The sequence below is a fragment of the Dreissena polymorpha genome, chromosome 3, assembly GCF_020536995.1.
Source record: "Dreissena polymorpha isolate Duluth1 chromosome 3, UMN_Dpol_1.0, whole genome shotgun sequence".
NCBI lineage: Eukaryota > Metazoa > Mollusca > Bivalvia > Myida > Dreissenidae > Dreissena > Dreissena polymorpha.
Window position 1 is genome coordinate 106,671,502 of NC_068357.1, and position 17,733 is coordinate 106,689,234.

At 35.6% G+C, this 17,733-nt stretch overlaps 1 protein-coding gene across 1 annotated transcript in view; it reads right to left on the reverse strand.

Annotated features, from left to right (window-relative positions):
* Positions 1 to 17,733, reverse strand: part of LOC127870877 (regulator of G-protein signaling 7-like) — a 138,023-nt gene that overhangs the window by 65,693 nt on the left and 54,597 nt on the right. The window contains exons 2-3 of the mRNA XM_052413453.1: positions 16,127 to 16,319; positions 1,707 to 1,803 (exon numbers count right to left, since the gene is read on the reverse strand). Of these exons, the coding sequence (XP_052269413.1) occupies positions 1,707 to 1,803; positions 16,127 to 16,252 (223 nt within the window). The 5' untranslated portion in view covers positions 16,253 to 16,319. The remainder of the gene's footprint in view (positions 1 to 1,706; positions 1,804 to 16,126; positions 16,320 to 17,733) is intronic.

Here is a 17,733-nt window from a genome sequence, read left to right on the forward strand (position 1 = left end):
AGGGCTGTTTGTAATGAACATTTGCATACACAATTTCAAATTGGATGTAGGAAGGACTTCAGCTAATTATAGGCAGAATCTCATCCATGAGATACACATGAGTTACAATGAAATATACTTGCATGACAACCAATGTAATGATTTACTATTCAGAGCATAAACTTTTGCAACTCAGCATTTAGATATTTTGTTTACAAACCTATACAAACTGAAGCCTTCTATCATTTCAACTCCAGTCAAAAACATGCTTTTGCATGTTCATACTTTTATTTTCTTTGATTTTAATGGTCTTGCGAATTGTAAGTGAAGTACAATAAAAGTTTTATCAAGGGTTTAGAACTTTTGCCTATCTTAAAAACTCAAAAGAAATAAATTAAGTACCAAAAAGCCCATTTAAAAAAAACCCATAAAGACCATTTAAATATTGCTTCATACAGAGCTCCAGATAAGGATTTAGTCTAAAGGGTATTTCACCCCCTGATATTATTGTCAATGCGTATTTTACGCTTTGTTTCAGCCATAAAGGGTTAGGAATATTTAGGGGTATTTTCCATTTCCATAGAAAACGGAAAAAGTAAAAGGCGTGTTTAATCTAGAAATAGTATTATTATTTGTTATTTATATTTATATTTTCAAATGCAAACAGAATATATTTAAAAAGACGATATGAACAGTCTTTCTTTAAAAAATCTTCCCGTAAGTTGCTTAAAACGTCCCTTTTCGATCCACAAACATGATGGGCCGCCATTTTCATTACAAACTTATTTTGATTGACTTACTTTTGATTCAAAGGTTACCTTACACTAAAAACTTAACTGGATAATTGTTAAACCGGTTACGCACTTTAATCGATTTAAAATACGTACCAAGATTTGTAAAGCGTTTTGTAACGTACTGGGCCGATTTTTAATGCGTTTTTTTATTTTTTCAATACGTAAATACGCAGATACGCCTCTTATCTAGAGCTCTGGCTTCATATTTATATGAGGAACAATGCAATCGGGATTATGAATGCAAAGGATACCCTGCTATAGACCATGATTATAAGGCATAAAAACGAGAAATTTGATCTAGGGACATTGATTTTTTTACCCTAGATGACCTATTTTTGGGCTCTTTTGGATATAATTGGGACAATTGTTCTCACAAAGTTTCATGAAAATAGGGCAATAAATGCAGCCTGTAAAAAGTTAAAAGCTTTTTCTTTAATCTGAATTAGTGACACAATTTTTTACCCCTCTTCACTCAGTTTCTAACTCAGTCAAGCTATCATTTTTGACCCATCTTCACTCAGGTTCTAACTCAGTCAAGCTATCAATCGGACTTATGTTCATGAAACACAGTTTCATGTATATTGGACAATACATATTGCATACAACATTTTAATTTGAACCAGCGACCTAGTTTTTGACCCCACTAACCCCAAATTCAAACTTGGCAGAATAATAATTGGGACAAAATTAAAATCTGGAGCGTTGATATGCTTTTGTTTTATTTGACATAAAAACCTAGTTATTTACCTCATATGAATCCATTTCAATGGCCAAGATTTCATTGGGACTAATCGTTTGACCAAGTTTTCATGCAAGAGTGGAAAACAAAGGGGCCTCTAGAGTGTTAACAAGGCAAGTGTTGCCAAAGGACAAAAGACTACCAACAACGGGCTTTAGGCAATCACAAAAGCTCACAATGAACATGTTACTGACCTGTGAAAACGCTGGGCACTTTGGACATGAAACTCTTCACTGTTCGGACTGGCACGCCTGTATGCTCGTCCTGCATTCGCTCCACTATCTGCTCCATCTAAAAATAATAAAGTTCCTTGACTTGTAAAGCCTCTAACAAATACATACAATTGTTGTAGGCATGTTTGACTAGAAATAGGTCATTAATTTTGCAACACTAGTATACTTAAATTATGTGTGTAGTCACATGTCATGATTTGGCATTAATGTTTACATTTTCTGTCTCTAAAGATACATCTGATTAAAATCATTAAAGACGCTACCGTAATTACTCATGTTTTTGGACACTCTAAGTTTTCTGACACCCTCTTTTTTAGCAAAAATAAATATTTTTCGTGACTCTAAATTTTCGGACATACGGGTTTTCGTCCATAATTAATTTCTCTTAATTTTCAGACAGTATATTTTACCGCGCTCTTCTAAAGACTTCGGCCCTGTTTTCGCTTATGTTGTGACACTTTGATCATGGATTTTTACAACGGGATTAAGGTCATAAAACCTTGCAGATTCGTGCCTGAGGGCAAAGGACCATTACATTCGCGTAATTGAGTAAATAGCCATGTATACCGGTAGAAAGTAATTGATTTTCCCAACAGCATTTGAAAGTGTCGTCCTATTAAGAAGCAGAATGTTTTCTGTTTGTACGTTTTTGTTCTATACCATTTCTGGCAAGAGTTAGCAAAGCTGTGACGTTGTTTTTTTATTTTTTTAAGCAGAAAAAGAAGAGTTAATCACACGAAAATTATTGTACATTGATTTAATGCATTTATTTCAATATAATTATAATTTTCGGACCCATTATTTTTTGTCTCTAAATTTTCGGACACCTGTAATTTTTTAATATTTTTCGTATCTAAATTTTCGGACAAGAAAATAAATAATTATTTTTAAGTGTCCGAAAACATAGAGTAATTACGGTACACTTCAACACCGTTATTTCGAACACCGATAATCCAAAGTCACCGTTATTTCGAAGTATTTTCCGGGTCCCGATTTTGGTTCTTCTTTGTTTAATGTAAAATTTCATTGTTAATCCGAACTTCGTTTAAACCGAAGAAATCGTTAATTCGAAGTGATTCTGTCGGTCCCAACACCTCATTCGCACCTAATTATCAATCTTTAATCCGAAGTCAAAACTGCAAAACACTCAGCGTAATTTCACATCTTTGTCGTCTGCGCTTTGCACGTCAAAAACCGATAATTACACCTTTGTCTTCTGCGACTTAATCCGCCAGCGATCAGCGGATGCAGTACTTAAAAGATGAATTCAGCGACGACGACGAGGCCGACAACACAAGAATAAACATGATATCCAATCAATGTGTGATCGCATCAACGACGTAAGGCAGTTCTGCGAGCAAAACACGGGCGGAAGTGAATTGTTGAATGTCCTTGACAAATTGGAGAAATATGTTACATGCGTCCAGTTTAGTGCTGCTAACGCCGATGTTCAGAGAGACATCGCGTCTTATTAAAAAAAAGTTTATTCATTTCCGAAAATGTACATATATGTATTTACATGTATTATAATGTGTGCTGTTCATGGTATTTTATATGTTCTGTAATTAGAGAAAAATAAAAGAAGAAGAAAAAGAATCGTTTTATTCCTCCGTTTGTTACAAATAGAAATCTATTGCTATCTGACTAGTTTACGTTTTTTTTAAGTAAAACCATTATATATATAAGCGTGTAATCGAACCATGCGAATTCCACAACGTTTTATTTGTACAGAGAAAGAAGTCTTCTGTCAAATGTTTATTTCGAATAATCGTTAATCCGAAGTTTTTTTACGGTCCCGACGACTTCGAAATAACGGTGTTGAAGTGTAATTTAGTTAGTGATTAATTCTGGTGTAACTAGCAATCAAACTGGTAAAACCCCCTTTTTCTTTGCATTGACCGTAAAAAAGCGATGATCCCAGTTTTGATTCATGTTTACAGTTAATGTTGTGTTATTAAAGTTATGCATGAGAACACAAATTTCTTTCTAGATGAAATTTCTTGAATAAAGTATTTAAATATTTATAGTGGTATAATACCGCATTATTGGGCATTATATTACGAGCAAAATAAGAATACATAGGCTCCATGCACCTCTTGTATGATTAAACTTAACACAACCATCTCAACTTAATTTAACTCTATTAACACCATACTTAGATAATTTTCTTACTGTAACATTTCATACCATGTAAACTGTATGCCATGCATTATTAATTGTCTGACAGTATTTCATGTCATTACTTCCTTATAGTATGTCATTTGTTATAAACTTACAATAGTAGTCATGAGTTTTAAACTGCCTAATAGTATGCCATGTACAGTGTATTGTAAACTACTTGATTATGTTGTGCACTGCCATATGATTTGTCATGAGTTGTAAATTGTCTGATAGTATGTCATGTGTTGTATGCTGTTATCTGCCTGATACCTACTGTATGCCATGTGCTGTAAACTGTCATATATTGTAAACTGCCTGATAGTATGTGAAATGTTAAGAACTGTCTGACATAATACCATATATTGAAAACTGCTTGATATAATGTCATATACATGTATTGTAAACTGCCTGACATTATTTCATGTGTTGTAAACTGTCTCATTGTATGTCAAATATTGTAAACTTCCAGAAATTATGTCATGTGTCGTCACCTGCCTAGTATGCCATGCATATCAAACTGCACGATAGTATGTCATGTGTAGTAAACTGTCTGATAGTGAGAAATCATGGCGAGGCATGTAACGTACATGTCAATGACTTAATTAATTTTTTTAACTAGGACATCGACAACTGGCAACATCCCATCATCAAAATAGAATAACTTCATCTATTGTCATTATATTCAAACACAAACAGTCAGCGACAGAAAAGGCATCTGTTTTCTGAGAATGCCTGGTTAGCATTAAAATTCGGATTACAAATTTAATAATGCTCATTTAAGAATCGAACGACAAATTTACAGTTGTGTGTAATTAATTCAACCATAATTTGTTAAAGCCCATTACGTGCTATATCGCTTATTAAAACGTGAAAATAATAACTATGAAAGTAGCGTAAAGTAAAGCTAGGTTTCTACGCTATGTACATGAAGGTGTATATCTTTTCAGTCAATACCGCGTACGTATGCGGCGGATTTATTCCAAGAAAGTACGTCGAGGTTAATACAGACTCGGCGCCATTGCGCAATTCAATTCCGAGTGCCTCAGCGATACGCCGCGTGAACACACGACGCGGCCGCCATGTACTAACCATTCTCGCCGTGGTGTGACCGAAGATTATGTTGGTTCCATGTGGGCTGTACTGTAGTTACACTGAGTGCCAACACACTGATTTTACATTCCTTCTTTATAAACACATGGAACAAGAGCTGTCTCAAGGAAGCACTCTCAATTATCATTTCGTTTCGATAGTATACTGACTTTTTTCTGTCAGTCACCTTATATTACGACCACAGATATATTTTGAAATTGAATATATGTAGCAGATTTATTGTTAGTGTTAACTAAGCTGAAATTTCGCTAATAAAAGCTCGAAAAGTGACCATGTAAAGAATGTCTTAAAACTAGATTTTCAAATTTTCCTAATTTAATTAAGTTAAATGCAAGCAAGGTATGCTTCAAAGCTGACAACAGGCAAAATTATATCGCGATAATTCCATCTTCATAGTATTGAGTGGAAACCAATATCTTTATTAAGAAACAATGACCTTGAGAGGCTTGACCCAACCATGCAGTCCCAAATGCATTATTCTGTGACATAATTATATTCTATACATTAAAATGTAATACTTTTTTTTATTTGTATTTAAAGAGTATTCTACATCCTTGAATGACACACACTTTTCATTAACCCATACTAATTATATGATGTCTGTCTTAAATTTGAGTGTTATTTGTCATTTTCGCTGATAAGCGTTTTTTTCTTTTAATTGTCTGCCATCTTGTAATCATGTTTGGAATGTGTATTAAACGTAACATAAAATCATATGTCAGAATTCTTTTAAGGACCAATACATGTAGTTTATAAGTCTGATGTCGTTCTGCGACAACTTGAGACAAATCATTAAATGTTTTGCATCTTTCTCTAAATTTATCGATGCTGCGAGTGTACGACTGACATTTGTTACAATTGTTGAAGAAAAATGTATTTCTATGTCTGGGAATATAATTAACTGGTAACCACAGAAAAATAGTGTTGTGAAACTGCAAGAGGGTATTATTTTGAGCAAAAATTACCGGACAGTAAGTTCCACAATCATGCATTTCACTGTCGGCCTTTAAGAAAAGTTTGATGGCAATGTCCGATGGGCTTTCACCATGTCTGCTGTGACACTATGAAAGCAAGAGCTCTGGATCTCCTGCACTTTCCATCATTAACCCATTTATGACTATAGTGGACTCTCCCATCCTTCAAAATTAGATCAATTTATTTCCAAAATTAGGGATGTCTAGTATATTTATTTCTATATTTAGAATATTTCTTACAGAAATTCCTTTAAGCAAACAGCGCAGACCCTGATGAGACGCGTGCCGCATCATGCGGCGTCTCATCTGGGTCTACCCTGTTTGCCAAGGCCTTTTTTCTAGACACTATGCATAAATGGGTTAAAATATTTCTTGCACAGAAAACTTTACTAGACTAGTAAAAGTACAAAAGGGGCACAATCCTGCTAAAAGGCTTGGCACAGTTAAAGGTTTCGGTCAGTGAATGTTCATAATGACCCTGAACACACAATATCAAGTTTTATTTCAATATCTGTGGCATGTACAGATGAGGAAGCTGCATGCAAAGATCAACCTGAAATTTCTAAGTACAAAAATCGGCACCATTATGCTTAATGGCAGAGACTATGGAAATTGGTTAATGATCTTTAACAATGACCCCCCAACACCTGTGAGAAGATTCAAATAAATACCTGTATTAGAAACAGAGATATGGATATACAGAAGGTTAATTTTTGGGAGAGCACTGAGGCATACACCACAGGGGACAAAAATTCCACTCGTCCGCTCGTATTGACGAGTGAAATCTTGAAAGGACGAGTGAATTTCCCTAAAGCTCTCGTCCTACAGGACAAGTGAAAAAAAACTGATGTTAAAATATGTATTTTCTGACCAGTTAGACTCTTTTTCATTAAATAAAATCATTTCTTAAAGCATATCTATTCCGAAAGTAGATCGCGAATGAACCTGAAATCGTAATTGTAAATTTCATACAGCAGGTGCGCGTTGTTATGCGAGACTGTGTCCCGAGTAAATATTGGCTTTTTGGTGTAAACTTTGCGTGTCCATGTTGACAGGGAACCATCTGACTTCATTCACTGTAAGTATTGATTTTTTTTAAGGAATTATTTTACTGCGAAGTACGGTTTTAAACCAGTTTGAATTTCATCTGAAAAATGTCTGAGCGTTCTTTAATGGGGGCAGGAGCGATGTTCAACCATCCGAAATGGAAAGCACGCAAGCATTAGAAAAAGGAAAAAACAAATTTGTCTTCATTTATTTATTTTGTGTTCCTCATAAATAAAGTAAGTTAACATTTCTTCTGTGATCAGCTGGCATGAATAACTAAGTAAGCAGCATTTTAGCAGTGATATAGGAAACATTGTTTGTCATATCAGTCCTTTGCAATCTTTCTTTCACACATATTTGAAGGACAAGTGCATGTGTTTGCAGGACGAGTGAAAATTTTAATGCACTTGTCCTTCAGGACGAGTGCAATTTATAAATATTTTTGTCCCCTGCACCAACCCGGACACGAACATTTGAACTACGGTAAGATACATGTAGCTTGGACTATCCTGCAAATGTTCCCGCTAAAAATTTGGCAAAAGTAAATTCAACATCTATTTACATATTACCTAGGTATCATTATTTTGCAGTAATTGTCTTAATGAAGTGAATAAGAAGCAAGATAGATCGCACTGCCAGTAGAAATCTGGCAGGTGGCCACTGTTTACAGGCTGCCATGATGACTAGAGATATCACAAGTAGGAAACAAGTGCATTGGAGAACTGTGTTTATGATGGCAGTGTGTTTATTAACAGGCAACAGACCATCAGCACATTCTCACTGATTCATGAGGACAAACCATCAACGTCAGGTTGTTAGAATAAGTGTACATGATATTGTGAAACAAATATCATTTCTAAACACTAATTTTATTTCATTTGTATTAGTTCTATACAGCAAAAATAAAATGTTTACACTATCAGAAATAAATTGGCTATGACATCAAACTTTAGGGGTGCAAAAGGTTTAAAAATGTCTGATCCTCTTTAAGTCTGTTTGCCCTCAGAAATTTCTCTCAGATTTTCATTATAAAACATCAAAACTTGCTATTGTTGCTTAGTTATGATATTTAGGTGAGCAATCGCAAATTTTCATCATCCTAGGTTAAAATTTACAAAAGTTATGCTTATTATGAACTCCTGAATCATTCTTATTGTTACTATTAGTTTAAACCTATTTATTTTAGCTTGATTGCATAGAAAGCATAGGGCTTATTTGAAACACTCTCAAGTCCGTTTCCTGGGACTAGAACCAGTACTTGGTGTCTATGGGGGAAATCTGAAGAACGCTCCAACAATGGGGATCGAACCCTTGACCTCCCGATCGCAAGGCGGACACACCACCGCGACTCGACTTACTATTGTCACTACAGACACTAAGCGCATAACTGCACATCCAGATGTGTCATATTTGGAATGGAACATTGTATACTGGCCTTCTACTTAGTTTCATCACCTGGGGTGAAAACTGGACAAACCCAAGGGGGAAATAGTTTGAATAGACTTCTATAGCAAAATAGCTGTAAACATATTTCCTCTAATTTTTAACCAAAAGACAAAAAAGTTAAATATGAAGTGTGTAATATTAAATTGTGGTTGTCTACATACAGACATACAGACAGAAAGACAAAAGTGTCAGTATAAGCACTTTGTTTCACATCTGGGAGGGGTATACAAAAGTCACATAATGGACAATTTTCTGGCTGTGTTCACCACATACCCTAGCCCATTCTGACTCATCTTAATCAAAATGTGGTGGATCTAATACAGAAATCTTCAAACCAAAATGCACCTATCTGCCACCCTAGCTCAAAAATGAAGACATTCCTATAGATCCATCATTCTGAGAAATTTTTGCAGTTACATCATTACCAAGGTGAACAAGTATGTATTGCTAGGATGGTGTGGACATTGGATTGATTTTGCAAGAAATTTCACGCTTTTCTGCTATGCATTAGCGTATAATAATGAACTGTCATTATCGATATATCTACTTGGTGAAGCATGAAAGTATGTTGCTTTTCTCTTGTAATCAAAGGTGGCGATTCTTTCTTCATTCAGGTAATTTCCGCAATTCTAAAGCTGTATTTTATTTATAGATCATATTTAATTTTGAAACATCAGTTAATAAATGTATATGAGTTTTAGTGAACAATTAAAGCAAGGAAAATCTTAAAGATATTTCAAATAAAAAACTGCTTCTTAAACCTAACCCTGGATATATAGTGTTGGATCAGGCACCATGAGGCTCATAGGCAGTAAAACTTTTGGGGTCCAAGCCCCAACCCCTAGACAACCTAGTGCCTACTAGAACACCATTTCCCAGTCAATTTCATTTGTTCTTTTAAAGGTATAACATGTCTCTATAAATACTGTAATGCCAATATGACATTATAATTATTAGTGTAAGAATTGAAGAAAACAATGACTGTCAGTCTGTATATTTATGTTTTTAACTCTTTCAGTGCTGGAACGGAATTTTGAAGGCCTTTGCAAACAGTTTGGATCCAGATGAGATGCCACAGAATGAAACGGTCCCCCTGACACAGGGACCAACTCACCAAAAGCAGGACTGTCCCGCCAAGATCGGGATGTCTGGCCTGTATATATATATATATATATAGCTTGTCATAGTTAAACAAAAAAACATCAATTCTAAAACCATAACAAGAGCACCGCCTTGCGGGTGCAGACCGCTCATCTATTTTTCTTTTTAAAGGTGTAGGGACCCATCTCAATTTAAATCACAAAGAAGGGAGGGGTGGAGTGGAGAGGGGTGTATAGTGTGGGGGTGTGGGCATTTATTACATTATTTTCAAAAAATGCCAAAAAAAATGCAAAAAAAAATAAAAAAAATTTGGGGGGGGGGGGATTCTTGGGTGGGATGGTTGAACGGTATTTCAAAAATAAAATAATAAAAATAAATATTTGTGTTTTTTAACCATGTTTGAAAAAAACAAGAGATGTGTTTGTCAGAAACACAATGCCCCCTATTGTGCCGCTTTGAATTTTTTTTTTTTTTTTTTTTTTTACCTTTGACCTTGAAGGATGACCCTGACCTTGTTCTTCCACCACTCAAAATGTGCAGCTTTATGAGAAGGCCGCTTTGAAATATTATTTTTTTGACCTTTGACCTTGAAGGATGACCTTGACCTTGAAGGATGACCTTGACCTTGAACTTCCACCACTAAAAATGTGCAGCTTCATGATAACGCCACTTTGAAATTATTATTGTTTTGACCTTTGACCTTGAAGGATGACCTTGACCTTGAAGAATGACCTTGACCTTGAACTTCCACCACTCAAAATGTGCAGCTTCATGAGAACCCCGCTTTGAATTTTTTGGCCTTTGACCTTGAACGATGACCTATGACCTTGAAGGATGACCTTGACCTTGAACTTCCACCACTCAAAATGTACAGCTTCATGAGAACGCCGCTTTGATTTTTTTTGTTGTTGTTGACCTTGAAGGATGACCTTGACCTTGAACTTCCACCGCTCAAAATGTGCAGCTTCATGATAACGCCCCTTTGAATTTTTGTTTTGTTTGACCTTTGACCTTGAAGGATGACCTTGACCTTGAAAGATGACCTTGAACCTACTCCACTCAAAATGTGCAGCTTCATGATAACGCCACTTTGATTTTTTTTTTACCTTTGACATTGACGGATGACCTTGACCTTGAAGAATGACCTTGACCTTGAACTTCCACCACTCAAAATGTGCAGCTTCATGATAATGCCGCTTTGAAATTTTTTATTTGTTTTTTGACCTTTGACTTTGAAGGATGACCTTGACCATGAAGGATGACCTAGAACTTCCACCACTCAAAATGTGCAGCTTCATGAGAACGCCCCTTTGAATTTTTTTTTTTTTTACCTTGAAGGATGACCTTGAAGGATGACCTTGACCTTGAACTTCCACCACTCCAAATGTTCAGCTCCATGAGATACACATGCATGCCAAATATCAAGTTGCTATCTTCAATATTGAAAAAGTTATGGCCGATGTTAAAGTTTTCGGACGGACAGACACCATAAATTTGACATTTGACCTTGAAGGATGACCTTGACCTTTCACCACTCAAAATGTGCAGCTCCATGAGATACACATGCATGCCAAATATCAAGTTGCTATCTTCAATATTGAAAAAGTTATGGCCAATGTTAAAGTTTTTTTACGACTGACAAGACAGACTGACTGACATACTGACGGACAGTTCAACTGCTATATGCCACCCTACCGGGGGCATACAAATTATTTTTTTGGGGTGGGGGTGGGGGGGGGTATAGTGTAAGGGTGTGGTGGTCATTTATAAGATGATCTTTACTTAAAAAAAAAAAAATTGAGGGGGTATTCGAGGGGGGGGGGATTTGGGAGAGGGGGGCGTGGGGGATGGTTTAGATGGAGTCAATTGTGGTATGTCAGGTAGGAGTTGTTTTGTCAAAGTATCAATCGAATCTAATCATAAATAAAGAAGTTATGGCAATTTTAGCAAAATTTAATAATTTGACCTTGAGAGTCAAGGTCATTAAAAGGTCAAGGTAAAATTCAACTTGCCAGGTACAGTACCCTCATGATAGCATGAAAGTATTTAAAGTTTAAAAGCAATAGCCTTGATACTTTAGAAGTAAAGTGGATCTAAACACAAAATGTAACCATATATTCAAAGGTACTAAGTCAACAAGATGTGTTTGTGAAACACAATGTCCCCCTATATGACGTTTGACCTTGTAGGATGACCTTGACCTTGACCCTTTACCACTCAAAATGTACAGCTCCATGAGATACACATGCATTTCAAATATAAAATTGCTAGCTTCAATTATGCAGAAGTGACATTACATGAGCAATTTTGACCCATATATTTGACCTTGAAGGATGACCTTGACCTTGACCTTTCACCACTAAAAATATGAAGCTCCATTAGATACACATGCATGCCAAATATCAAGTTGCTATCTTCAATATTGCAAAAGTATTTATAAAATTAGCAATTTGGGCCACATATATTTGACCTCTGACCTTGAAGGATGACCTTGACCTTGACCTTTTACCACTCAAAATGTGCAGCTCCATGAGATACACATGCATGCCAAATATCAAGTTGCTATCTTCAATATTGCAAAAGTACTCATAAAATGAGCGATTTTGGCCACATATATTTGACATCTGACCTTGAAGGATGACCTTGACCTTGACCTTTCACCACTGAAATTGTGCAGCTCCATGAGATACACATGCATGCCAAATATGAAGTTGCTATCTTGAATATTGAAATACTGCAAAAGTGTACATTAAATGAGCGATTTTGACTCATATATTTGAACTTTGACCTGTAAGGATGACCTTGACCTTGACCTTTCACCACTCAAAATGTGCAGCTCCATGAGATACATATGCATGCCAAATATCAAGTTCCTATCTTCAATATTGCAAAAGTTATTGCAAATGTTAAAGTTGGCGCAAACCAACCAACAGACCAACTAACCAACAGACCAACAGACAGGGCAAAAACAATATGTCCCCCACTACTATAGTGGGGGACATAAAAAAGGGCCATAATTCCGTAAAAATGACAACCAGAGTTATGCAACTTGTCCTTTACTGTCCCCTTATGATAGTGTGCGAGTGTTCCAAGTATGAAAGCAATATCTATGATACTTTACAGGGTTGTCATTATTAACCGATTGCCGATCGAACTCATCGGTTAAAATCGCCAGAAAATCGGTTGTTTTTCCCGAATCTTTAAAATTGCGATCGGAAGTTTGTATCATGCAAACCTAAAATAATTGACGAGGAATAAACGTACTATAGTAGAGCGACGCCCGGTCATTCAGTCAGTCCATTAACTCCGCCTAAGAGCTACTGTTTTCAATGAATTTCTCAGCGAGTGGCCAATATTGATTTTTTTCAGCTGTCAATCAAATTCTTCTTGGTAAGAACGTCAACCAATCAGCGCTCGGGCAGCCGAATACACGCCGACTCCACGTGAAATTGTATCAAATAGCTGTACATTTGACAGATTATTACTGACCGTATCTCAACAAATGCTGCACTGTAGAGCGTAATTAACTAGTTTTTTTAGTTAGAGAAAAAGTTTCCACATATTAAAAAAATCATATTAAAAAATGCTCTCTGATTTTCTACCATGCGACCTCTGCGCTACGAAGTTGTTATTCAGCATCTAAATATTAAAGTCCACGCTTTCTCCAAGGAAGAATGACGTGATGTTATACATGAAGTCTAACTTTGGCATGATTTTAATCTGTACATGAAAAACACGAGAAATGTGTCTCTGTTGCTAGAATTTTCTTAATTTTCCATGAATAATGAAATCTGAAAATGATTTCGGATAACACATTTAATTATACGCATTTGAAAATACTTTAATTAAATAATGCATTTTGTTATACAAATGGTCATAACACATAATGTAATAAGTAGGTAACTAACGTGTTTTGAGATTGCCAAACTATGCATACATATAGGTCTACATGCATGAATGATCTGACAAGTTATACCACGATCCGGAATGAAAAGTACTCGGTAAAATTTAAAGAAAGGCGCGTTTTTATTTTCAGAAATCCACTTTCACTTTCGCAAACTTTTCTGAAAGGAGGTACCGTACATGTAACAGTTTAGATTGACTGTTTGACTTGTCGTTATTACTAAATATAAACGGTTCTCAATGCTCTCAAATCGCGTCACGTGATTCACGCATGTTCAATCGGAATTTCCTAATCCCACAATTCAATTTGTATATGCACTTGCACTAAATGGCGGACGACATTCATCGTCAACATTGGGCGTAATTTGGTTTAAAAAAAAAGAAATCGTAATAATACTGGATTATCGGGTAATGGATATTATTGGAACATGCAAAGATCTATCAATATAATATGTTTTTACATTGTACAGTATACTAAAAATGTGAAAATCTTAAAATTCGCTATTCTTTTTAGACCTCATTTTAACTTTTTATGCTCTGAGAATAGCAGTATTTTGTCCCTAAAATGTCTATAATTCGTTTTCGGTCGGAGGGCTTCGCCCACCTGACCTCCCTACCAGGGCCTTGCCCTGGACCTACAAGGGGGCCTAGGTGGCCCCCTTGACACCCGGCCGAATCGGTTACTTTTCCAAAAAAATCCTTTGTTTACAATCATAATGACAACCCTGCTTTAGGGGTAAAGTGGACCAAAACACAAAACTTAACCAAATTTTCAAGTATAAAGGGCCCATAAAACCGTCAAAATGCCAGTCAGAGTTACATAACTTTGCCTGCACAGTCCCCTTACGATAGTTAGTAAGTGTTGCAAGTATGAAAGCAATGGCTTTGATACTTTAGGAAAAAAATGGACCTAAACACAAAACTTAACCAAATTTTCAATTTTTTAAGTATAAAAAGGGCACATAATTCTGTCAAAATGCCAGTAAAAGTTACATAACTTTGCCTGCACAGTCCCCTTATGATAGTTAGTAAGTGTTGCAAGTATGAAAGCAATAGCTTTGATACTTAAGGAATAAAATGGACCTAAATACAAAATTTAACCAAAATTTTCAATTTTCTAAGTATAAAAAGGGCACATAATTCTGTCAAAATGAAAACCAGAATTATCTAACTTTGCCTGCCCAGTCCCCTCATAATAGTTAGTAAGTGTACCAAGTTTGAATGCAATAGCATTGATACTTTTTAGAAAAGTGTACCTAAACGCAAAACTTAACCGGACGCCGACGCCGACGCCAAGGTATTTTTCAAAAAATAGATTAGCTAAAAATGATATTGTTAGATAGTTACTGTAGTATTGCCTCTCTCCCAACCCAAGTGTTGTGGTGTGAGAATGTGTATGTAGTAATCTCATACACAGACTCTTATAAAAGCTGACAGAGGTTGTGGATTCATTTCATAATGTAGAGATCCTATACCAGTGCATTGGAGTCAAAGTTCTTATTCTTACCAAATCCAACTAAGAAACTGGGGAAATCTGTTAAATGGAAATGCATGATTTTGTTTAATTTTCAATTACGTTCAGACATTTTAAGGGTTTTGAGTTGTGATTTGCAAAACAAATGTTCACAAATCTAGATAACATTATAAAAGCATTTTTAAGTTGCTGTCAGAGGAATTTATTTGAATAATATATTATTACAAGACAATATAAAATTGGAAAGTAGTTTTATCAAATTGACAGATAGTTGCTTTCAACTACTCAAGTTGTGTTTACTATTATCACATAGGCCATATGTTTCAAGTAAGCAATTAATTTGTCATGGAGTGATAAAAATAAAACTTACTTTTTATCGATTTTTTTATTATTTGTTTCATTTATATATACATCCTACATACTATGGCAAATGATCGTTTTACAGTTGTGTAGGAGTTACAGCCCCTGACTTATTATAACATGTTTGAACTCTTTATGATAAAAGATAAGTAAGGTAATGGGGACACTAACTATTGTGCATTCTGTACATATTAAAAAGTTTGAGATTATATTGTCAGGCAGACTGAATGGTTCAAAACACCAACAGCAAGATAGGTCAAGTTAAATCAAGTGCATGATGGAGACATATCATCAGCAAACATACAGTTCATACTAAAAAGACTTTGACAATATCATTAATATAAAATTAAGGAAAAACCAACTGAAGCCTGAATAATACCAGCATTGACTTGTAATGACTGAGACAGTCAGACTAAACTGAGCTCATGTTTTGGTAACTGTTAGACAAGTAACTTTGTAACCATTGTAGTATATTTTCATCTATGACATTTTGTTGAAGTTTGAATAAAAGACCTTGATACCAAACTCAGTCAAACACCTTGTATAAATTGCAGAATAGATCTATCATACAATTAAGTTTATTTTCATAAAAAGAACAAGCTTTTTTATCAAATTTATCTACAAATAAAATGATTTTCTGTTTAATACCCTTATAGAAATCCTGATTGCTTGCAATAAAATGAAATTGTGCGCAATTAAATGGACATACAAGTGTTTTCCTTAACAGCTTAAAAGAGAGATAGGGCGATAGTTTAAAGTCCCAATTCGTAATGGAAATAAACCTTTTTTGCTTAACTACATCTCACCTTTTTATAGACCAGGTAGTTAGGGTTTTCTTCATGGTTCAACTGACCATTGCCGAACATCAAGGCATTGGGGAGACTGTTGGGCAGAGACTCCGTCCTCGTTTTGTAACGGTGTGCAGAGGCCATGTGCGCGCCGCTCGGGCACCACGCCACGCTCAGCACCACCTGCACTAAGCCCACATCACATGCGACACTGAAATGTGGTAGGAGATGAACAGTTTTAAAGTGACATTGGCATTCCACTTTCCACACCTGAAGTGACTGTGAGAAACATGGCACGCCTTAATTCCATTAGCATAAATTAAAGGCTTGGATTGTTTCCTAGATTTTCATTTGGTTTGTTTGTGCATGTTTTAAACGTGTACAATCAGACACTATTAAATTGTATACTGAGTGAGGTAAGCTTTAATCGATTAAAATCGCTTCCAGTATGGACACAAATTTATTCTTCATAACTTTACTTTTATAAAATATTCATGCATAAAGGTCAGTTCCCAGTTCATGTTTGCAGGCTATACATCACTGTACTTAAATATGTCAGTATATAAATATCACCCTTTATAGAGTGTGATTCAACATATTGGCAAATTGTAGCTGTATTTTACTGTACATGATGATAACATCCCTGATACTAAATTTGACAAAGCAATAATCATAAGTTCAGGAGTATGATTATAATGATTGTAGTACAAATGGCACCCAGATAAAGTCAGACTGAGTACAAGAGAAACTAAAATCAAAGCGCTAAAGGCACTGAAGTTGTTCGCTGTTGTCGTCCTTAATTAGCTTGTACGCATTGCACAGGCTAATCAGTGTGCACAGGCTAATCTTATTTGACATGCATTAAGCTACGTTTTCCTTGAAAGCAGCCAATATGTACAGATTTCAATGATAAACACTAGACTGGCCAATGTCGACTTACAAGCTGGTAAATAACCCACTGCAGTAGTATAGTAGACGCTCCTAAGCATTCGTCATCTGCAGTGCAGACAGGCAGCGGTAATCGTTCCTAGCATAGTGAGTTACAGTCCTTAGCATAGCTAAGCTAGCTAAGCAAATACTGATTTGCAAAACATGCTCTGTAAATTTAGTCGGCCGCTAACGGGACCAACTAAAAATTGCATAGACAATCGGATATGGGTATGTAATATGCATAGCGTACATGGTCTCAACGACTAATATCACCTGCTTGTAAAAAAACAAGCAGTGTAGTATAAATTACTTTAATATATGTTTGCACTCTATTTATATAACTTTACATGATTTTATAAAAAAAGTTACTTTAAGGCTGTCATTTTACCAATGGGTTAAAAGATGTGCATTTTATTTACTCTTGTTTGAATCACAGGAGGACAGCCCATATTTTTTTATTTATGCTATAATAGAGACTCTATTAAAGCATATATACCAAAAAAATGGGCTTCCCTCCTGTGGTTTATACTAGAGTAAATAAAATGCGAAAAAAACGCAGGAAGGCGATTGTCCTGGTGCTATTTGTCTGGATACTGATCATAACACTTTCAGAGAACTTTATGAAAATGTACTAGTTTATTGTAGCGGGAAAAACGCCACCAGCCATTAAATGTTTTTGTATGTCATATGTTTTC